This window comes from Cibotium barometz, chromosome 24 (assembly GCF_041138505.1).
Source record: "Cibotium barometz isolate CiBa-2024 chromosome 24, ASM4113850v1, whole genome shotgun sequence".
NCBI lineage: Eukaryota > Viridiplantae > Streptophyta > Polypodiopsida > Cyatheales > Cibotiaceae > Cibotium > Cibotium barometz.
Window position 1 is genome coordinate 28,258,945 of NC_141069.1, and position 8,648 is coordinate 28,267,592.

Sequence of the window (8,648 nt, forward strand, 5' to 3'; positions counted from 1 at the left end):
CTTCCATTGTATTATGTACTGCATATGCACCTGCGATGCATAGATTGCTTTGAGACTGTTGACTAGAATACTTGTTTGGGGCTGCTAGGATGGGTATAAACCAATTCTTGAGTATTGCTTTTTAAGTTGCCTTTGAATGTAATGGTACATGCTTACATTGAATGCATTCATGCATTTGTGGTGACTGACGCTCCGAAGCCCACTTGTTGCAGATCTCGAGTTTTTTTTTTAAATTTTCATTTTTGTGAGAATTGTCATCTTCATGATTTTCTATAAGAGAAGTTGGATATGAATGCAATTTTGGATGCCAGGTCCTTGGCATTGTGTAGCTGCAATGTTGAGTAGCATTGTTTCACTTTAGCATTGGATGCAATTTTGTGGGCTTTCTGCTTTAAAGTTTGAGAAGAAACTCGCATGAAAGCAAGCCTTCCTGCTTGTGGTTCAGGTTTGCACTGTCAATCTTGGATGTGATGCTGCTAAGCATAGGATGAAAATTAAGGTAAGTAAAGCTGGAGTCAGTTTGAGGACTATATTTTTACTCAAGCTACTTGGTCGTTTAAATAAAGTTTTTAAAGCAGTAGCGCCTTCTGGGGTAACATGCTTTATTTGTTCTATAAGGATTGACAGCACGTGCTGAAAAGTAGTGAGGCAGTGGTGTAGCACTACCGGTGCTTCTGCAAATCCCGAGTTGCAAGGTGTCCTTGAGAATTAGGAAACAGTCTTTTTGAATTTTTATCAATGGCTGAACCAAAGGATGATGAAAGAGATGAGGAATGGTTTAAAGAGGTTTATGGGAAAGAGTATACAGCGCCTGTGAGGCCTGCCAATGAGAGTGCCCGAGATAACCCCAGTTTGAAAAAGAGGTCAATTACGGAGGCAAGTGCTGGTGAACCTGACGAGGATGATGGTCCCCCTGATCCCAATGCAGTTCCCACTGATTTCACAAGTAGGGAAGCCAAAGTATGGGAGGCCAAAGCCAAAGCCATAGAGAGAAATTGGAAGAAAAAAAAAGAAGAGGAGCTCATTTGCCGTATTTGTGGCGAGTATGGTCATTTTTCTCAGGTATGTTTGAAACCTCTCAGGTAATCACTGAACTCAATTGCTTCTCTATTCTTATACAGTGGTAGATTCAGAATCCGTAGTACGCAAAGGATGTGTGCTCAGGGTTCCTAGTGTCATGTCCACATGCTAGTGCCCTTCCATGTACACAGAATTCTGGCTGCAAGACATACTTCTAAGCGTTAAGCTATCTTTGTCAACAATGAAATAGGGAACCTGATGATCGTCAGCAGTCTTTTGAACTGGCTTTTAGGCTGCCTGCACTACGATTTCGCCAAGGTTGTGTCTTTACAATGTGCAACACGGGAGATGTTAGTGCCATCATCTCTAACGTGATATTCAGTGATGTTCTTGCGTACATTGCGATACTCGTGCAGAAGGGCCTTCTTTACCAGGGCAATTTTCTGGAGTGGGGATGGCTGTAAACGGTATATGTGAGGTATTGAACAAGATTGCGATGGCTAATTGGTAACTGATGTTTTTTTTAAACTTTAGTAAAACATGAAAAAAGTTGTAGGCTTAACTGTTTGTGAACTGGCTGCTGCAAATGGCCTACACATTGGCGACAGAGTTGGAGGACATGTACAGGTGCTCTAATGATGTAAATTGGGACTGTTAGAACATTTGCAAAGGTGCTCCACGAGGTTCACTCTGTGCCCATGTATGAACTGGCTTCTCATTTTCTGGAGACAGTCTCAACTTGGCAGTGCCTTCCATACCTACTTGGGGCCACAGTACATTTCTTACTGCATATGCTCAGGCACAGCAGAAGCTGGTTGCTCTTTGGAGGAAAATTCTAGTGAAGTTCAAGGACCCTTGCACACTTCTAGTTTTTCAACACATCAGTTCTTCAAAATATTTTCTTACAATTGCCAATGAAGAGTGGGTCCTAACGTTGTTTTCTCTCTAATTCAAGTTGTAGCTACTGTAATACTATGAGTCAACCTTGCAGAGGATTTGAATAGAGAAGCTAGTTTGTGCACTTTCTTCAATTTGTGGATTTTGCATGTATCAATGAGATGCCTTTCTGTATCACGCTAGTGACGCTGGGCTGTTGCTTCACGTTGCGATGAAGTTGGAAATGCTAGAAGTGTACAATGTTGACTTGAAGCTCTGCTTTTTCCTGTCTCTTTAGTTCTTTACGCAGACACTTATACGAGCAACGATTTATGCTTGCAAAACTGTGCTAATATGACGTGACAAGTCCGATGTGTGTAGTGGCTCATTGGTTGGTTTTTTTTTTGTGGCAGGGTTGCCCTTCAACTTTGGGAGTTAATCGCAGGCAAAGCGAAATTGTGGAAAAGATTCCTGTAAAAGATAAAAGGTTGAAACCTAGAATCATTGGAACAGCAGGTGCCACTATACAGGGGATTGAGAAGGATACAGGATGCCGTCTGAAACTAGAGGACAATGTAGCAGCTGGAAATGGATCATTTTTTGTCCGGATTTCAGGCAACAACCGAGTGATGATTGGAAAAGCTGTAGATGCAGTGAAGCGACTGCTCGATCATGTGCAGGATGAGCGGAAGCCACAAAATTCGCGCAGGTCACATAGCTCACACAACCGTGGGCCCAATGTGAATCCGATGGTTGCAGCACAAATGCAGCACATCGCCAGTCAGCGAACACAGCATGACCCAAATATGCAACCACATTCTGGACAAGATGGTCCTTATTATGGTGATGGCCAACACAGCAGCATTGAGCAGATGAGTCAGCTGGAGGCAAGGCGCCAATGGGAGGCAGGAAGTCAGAATGGCTCTTTTCCAGTGGCTTCATATGGGGGGCATAAAGGAGGTAAGGTGTAAGGACTATCATTTGTTTGTGAATTTTTTGGATTTGCGTCGACTGTATATTGCAACAGAATTTGTTTGTGGCTCTTATTTGCCTTTGGGTATGAAAAGGCTCTCAATATGAAGATAGGTCAATTCAGAAGGGGGTCCTGAATGTCAAAGAGGAAGATCATGGTCCAGAAGTTGAGGTGGGCTATGACCAGCAGTCCATGACCCAGACCCTTGAAACACTCGAATACAAGTTTGTACAGGAGATGATGCAGCTTACGAAGGATCTAAATGATGCAGAGGACAAGGAGAATGCCAGGCATCGCGAGGTTTGAAGTCCTTCAAACTTCCTTGAATGCTGTGGATGTTCCTTAAAGTTTGAAGAAAAGCACTTACCTTCTAGTTTTTGGTTGACAGTCCATGAGAGACATCCAAGAACAGTACCAACAGAAGATGGTATCGCTTAGAGCACAACAAGGGAAGCGCCGAGAAGAGTTTTTGAGGCAGGAAGCACAATTTAGGCAGCAACAATACCAGCAATATCAGCATCAGCAGCCACAATCGGGTCCAAAATACTATAATTACGACATGGGAGGACCAATGCCTGGTGGTTTTAGTAATGGTGCCCGCGAGCAGCTAGGCTATGGTGTCAGCTCAGCTGATAGAAACGATGGACTGGGAGGAGGCTATGGCTCCTTAAGAGGTGAAGGAGGATACCATAACTCTTCGCATTCATATAGGAACTCAGGATATGAGTCGGGCATGCTTCATCCCGGGAATCAAGGTTACGACACAGGTTCATATCGCTATTAAGCCACTGTTAGCAGTATTCTTATGTGGTGTTGAAAGGAGGCTGAATACTATGAAGGTCAATGCCTGTGTGAACCCAGATTTTCTCCTCAGTTCGCTTTTGTTGAGGGTTGCTATGCATGCAGTTTTTAATCTTGAAATTTCTGTTCTCTTGAGGTCTTTCTTGGACAGGTTGGGCACGAGTGATGTAAGACGTCCTGAGAAATGTTTTGTATATTTCACCTTGAATTCTCGTCTGTGATGTGTGCATGTGCTTCAGGAATGAAAAGATTGCACAGATCAGCTTTCTTCATCACGGGGTGGGGATAGAATGCCTGAAGTTCAGGGTTTGAACTTCTCTAGGTGTCTACTTTGTTTGTTTTGTCTAGTGCTTGACCTGCAACAAGAGATCGTGTCCTTGGTCTTCAAAAACATAAAAAAAAAAAATCCTTGCTAATGCCACCATCAATGCAGATATCTGTCTGTATTGGCTAGCTTGGACAGGTTTGATATAGAGGCTTTTACTGTATGTTTAGGCTCTGTAGTGACACTTTTTTTCTGCAACATTTCTCCTGTTGGCGAACATACTTACATAGAGGCTTTTACTGTATGTTTAGACTCTGTAGTGACACATTTTTTCTGCAACAGTTCTCCTGCTGGCTTACATACTTACATATGCATTTATATGTATGCATCCTGTCTTTACTGTAATTTAGTACAGGGATAGAAAATGGAGAAGCGTGCCTTCTTCCACTTAGCAGCTGGGTGTGGATCAGACATATAAGCTCCTTTTCGACATGCTCATGTCTAGCGGCCAGTCTACTATGCAAACCAAGTAATTTATGCACGCTGATCGATGCTCTGGCATGTGTGGCTGGAGTATTGTTTGAACTTTGACCAATGATGAGGTTATGACAATAATAACCCATGTTTCACTTATATAGTGCCCACTGTTGCTATAAATAGCCATTTTGTTATGGATAGTCAATTCACATGGATTTATTAATAATGACCTTAGTTGTCTGTATTAACTTGCATCCTAGGCCACTAAATTCAAGGATTAGTAGTAGGTATGAAAGAGTGTTGATGTGATCTTGGATTTTATAAGCTCCTTTTGTCTAGTGGCCATTCTACTATGCAAACTAAGTAATTTATGTCACTAAATGTTTATTTGGATGAGAATAGTTCACACTTAGCAATCAGGTTTTGGTTAACATGCTTTGACAATTAAGGTTTGGCAACTCTCATGTGTGTAAGATGTGTGTATATGGTGCTTTTGTACCAAGCCCTTCTCACACCCCCGAATAAAAGAAATACATGAGAAATGAAGCATTTATTTTAAAGACAACATAATTTCAGCCAACTTTTTTGACCAGTTTTTTATTTTTAGTATTTTTCACTCAAATTTTGCTATTTTCAGTTTTATCCAGCTCAATTGAATGCCTAATTCAACTTAATAGTGAGTTTGTCATTGTTTGTTTGCACTTGAGCCAAATACAAACCTTGTAACATAAAAGTTAGTCATTCAGACCCATGAACATATATCATTACGAGTTAAGTCATATACCATGAGTATATAACATGCAGGTTCCTAAAAAGGTGGATTTGGGCATGTTCTTGGATTCATCTAGGTATATATATAGCTACAAGGTACTTAAGTAATTTTCCAAACAAGCACATGTCAGCAGTTATTCCTTCAAGAGGATAGAAAGTTGTAAAGGTAAAGCTATAGATATTCATTTTAGTTTTCTTTTGGTATAGCTAGGTTGCTTCACAAGCATTGGAGTCCCACATCCTCACCATTTCAAACTTGGTTTGGTGCTCATGGGAAGTGCTCTAACTTAGTGGGGAGCCAAAATAAGCGAAGGTGAAGTGGTTACCTCTGCACTAATCGGATTGTCAAGAAGTTGTGGATATAGGCCTTACATTGGTCGATACTTGTTGGAATACCACCAGTGCCGTTCCATTGGTTGTTGCTTGTCGGAATACCGGTGGCATTTCTCGTTGTTGCCAGTTGCTTCAAGCGAGCGGTGGTGTGGCCTTGTTGTTGCTAGCATTGGGGTTGGAGTGTCGGCGGCTTGGTCTTCTTACCAGGGGCTTGTAGCCATTTCGGGTTACAGGTGGTGCTGAGAATGAGTCTATGTGCTATTGGAGAATGAGGGTGGCTTCGTGTGGTTGGTGGTGTTGCGCCGATTGAGGTTTTGGAGAAGCTGAAGCTTATGTTGGTGAAAAGGATGGGGAGGTTGGTCTATTTATGGCCCTGTAGAAGCTTGGGCTTTGGTGTACTTGACAACAACACTTTCCTAATGAATATGGCATGATTATACATTTGCAAAAGGAGTGTACGTATAGTCCCTCTCTCTCCCCACTTTGAGAATCAATCTCTTTCTTGCTTGCTCTCTTTCTCTCAAACTTCCAAGCTCTCTTAAGCTCTCTTCCCTTACCCACAAATACGCTTTACCCACTGTCAAGGTCGCTTGCGAAGCTTGCTCATCAGCGCCTTTCACTCTCACATATCAAGGGGCTAGGCATGTGCTTACCATGTTGATGTCTTGATAGATAACATCAGCACCTAATAAAAGGTGTACGATCTATGTGTACATAGCTCTAATATAATGTGTACCTAATAAAAGGTGCAAGATCTATGTGTACATAGCTCCAAGATATAATGAATAACACCAACATTGAAAAATGCTATATATAGGAAAGTCATTATCTCATGAGCATGATGAGTCCTTATCCTTGAGAGTTGACAAAATATCAATCTCTCTCTTTCTCTCTCTCTCTCTCTCTCTCTCTCTCTCTCTCTACACACACCCACACACACACACACACACACACACACACACATGATGAGTCCTTTGAGAGTTGACAAAATATCAATCTCTCTCTCTCTCTCTCTCTCTCTCTACACACACACACTCTCTCTCTTCCTTTTTGTACATAAAAGACGATAAGCATGTAAACCAGGATAGAAGGAAACATATATGTCTCTCTTTGTCACACATGCACACACACACACATATACACATGCATGTCCATGAAAGTGTAACTTCAGTCAATCAAATCTAAGAAGCCAAAGGACTCTTCTATGATTTTAGCATTTTTTCAATGCATTTATTCACACATTCCATACATTTGGAATCCATGCCTCTAGCATAGGAACATTTCACATTATGTATAGCCATGGTCCCAACCATACGCTTTGTATATATTACACACACACACACACACACACACACACACACATGCACACACACATATCATGCCCTATGTAATGCATGGATTGCATGTCATACATGTAATAGATCTAGGCTAATTGACACATTACAGATAGATACCTATCTATATGTAAATATATACATGTATGTGTGTGTGTACACACGCACACGCACACGCGCACACACACATGTTATCTAGTTTTGAAGGTAATGTCATGGAGGTTGTTTAAGATGTATCTATGAGAGATGAAGGGCTTGCATGTGTTTGCATGGCCCTTATAGCTATACATCAGTATGAAGATGTAAATCTCCCACAATGCTAATCATCTAGTGTGGTGGCATACTACCAAAATAACACTAGCATTGCACTAGCATGGTAGGCAAGATCTAATACTAGTAACACTATTGTCGCAATATATCTATTATGACATCGCCCACCACGATACCCACCACTACTTAGCGCTGCACAGTACACACATAATTTACTTAAACATCCCTAACTAAACCAAATTGGGTGTTATTGGTAGTGTGCCATGCAAAGTGATTGGTATTATGCGCGATTTCCATCTAGAGTTATTGGCTATTTATGTTTGGTCACTACCAAGCATCTAGTGTTATATTGACTATTTATATTGACTATTTATCTAGCATTTATATTAGGATTAGTTCAATTGATTGTGATAACTAATACACTTGGAATGTCTTTATAAGCATAGATGAATAGTGGAATAGTTCAAGGTTATTCAACTCCACCGAGGACCGGCGAGCGAACGGCATGCAAAGACACATCATCGAGGTGTTTCATGGGATATTTAGATCTATTATGGTTTTGATTTACACCCCATTTTGGCTTGTACATTTAGGTCGATGCATTTGCATGTGTATGGAAACTTACATTTTTATGCAAAATAGCAATGTGATATTGCCATCACTATAGTTATTAATATTGTATAAAAGACCCAATGGAGAAAGAAGTTATTATTGGCTCTTGAAGGCTTTAGTTTTGCTTGAACCGATTTAAATACCTACGTGAGGGAGATGAAGCCACTCACTTTATCGCGGGGGATGGGGGGGTGGGGAGGGGGAGGGAGGGAGATTGTACCCAATGCTTGTGTTTTGCTTCTTTCTCTTTATATATGGTTTATGATCAGATCATATCCAAGTTTTATGATGTCTCATAAAAGAATACCAAAGGACTTAAGAAAGAGGGGTAAGTCTAGAAATCCTTAGGGTGGTGAGCTTTAAATCAAGGCATGGAAAATTTATGGTGGTGTGGGGATTAGAAGTGGGGCCATAAAAGTGTGATTAAAGGGGGAGGGGGACCACTAGTCACATAAAACTTACAAACTATATATATCAAGTTTGTAATATTTTTTTAAAACCCATAACGTTATTTAGTATACATGATGGCTTTTCATTGTGGAATGAGAAGAAAGTGTAAATATGAACAAGCACTTGCTTCATAGTTTAGTCTAATTATACCTAAATCTTGAATTTTTAAAGAGGAAAATTTCCTTCTCTAATCAATTTGAGAAGGTTTTTTTGAAGATCAAACAAAAATGATAATCTATACTCTTATTAAACACAAGCTATTCCCCTTCCACGTGGGCAAAGGAGAGGTGGGAGAGGGCTAAGCCTGAAGATAGGGGAGAGATTCATGCTGCCCCTTTCTCAAATTTGAATTTTCAAATCTCATCTCATCTCAATTTTTGAAAGGAGAGCTATCCCTTCTTACCTAATGATTTCCTTGAGAGAAAAATAGGGGCATCCCTCTTAAAAGATGAGCTTCATGAGGAAA

At 40.7% G+C, this 8,648-nt stretch overlaps 1 protein-coding gene across 2 annotated transcripts in view; it reads left to right on the forward strand.

The window, feature by feature from the left end:
• LOC147625115 (uncharacterized) overlaps window positions 1–4,194 on the forward strand; it is a 5,039-nt gene extending 845 nt beyond the window's left edge. Inside the window, exons 2-6 of one of the 2 annotated variants that reach the window (XM_086818380.1) lie at window positions 446–499; window positions 619–1,062; window positions 2,310–2,856; window positions 2,964–3,169; window positions 3,258–4,194. In XM_086818380.1, coding sequence (XP_086674506.1) covers window positions 739–1,062; window positions 2,310–2,856; window positions 2,964–3,169; window positions 3,258–3,653 — 1,473 coding nt within the window. In that variant the 5' untranslated portion in view covers window positions 446–499; window positions 619–738 and the 3' untranslated portion in view covers window positions 3,654–4,194. The remainder of the gene's footprint in view (window positions 1–445; window positions 500–618; window positions 1,063–2,309; window positions 2,857–2,963; window positions 3,170–3,257) is intronic. The other variant, XM_086818381.1, reaches the window with a different exon arrangement.
• The last annotated feature ends 4,454 nt before the right edge of the window (window positions 4,195–8,648 follow it).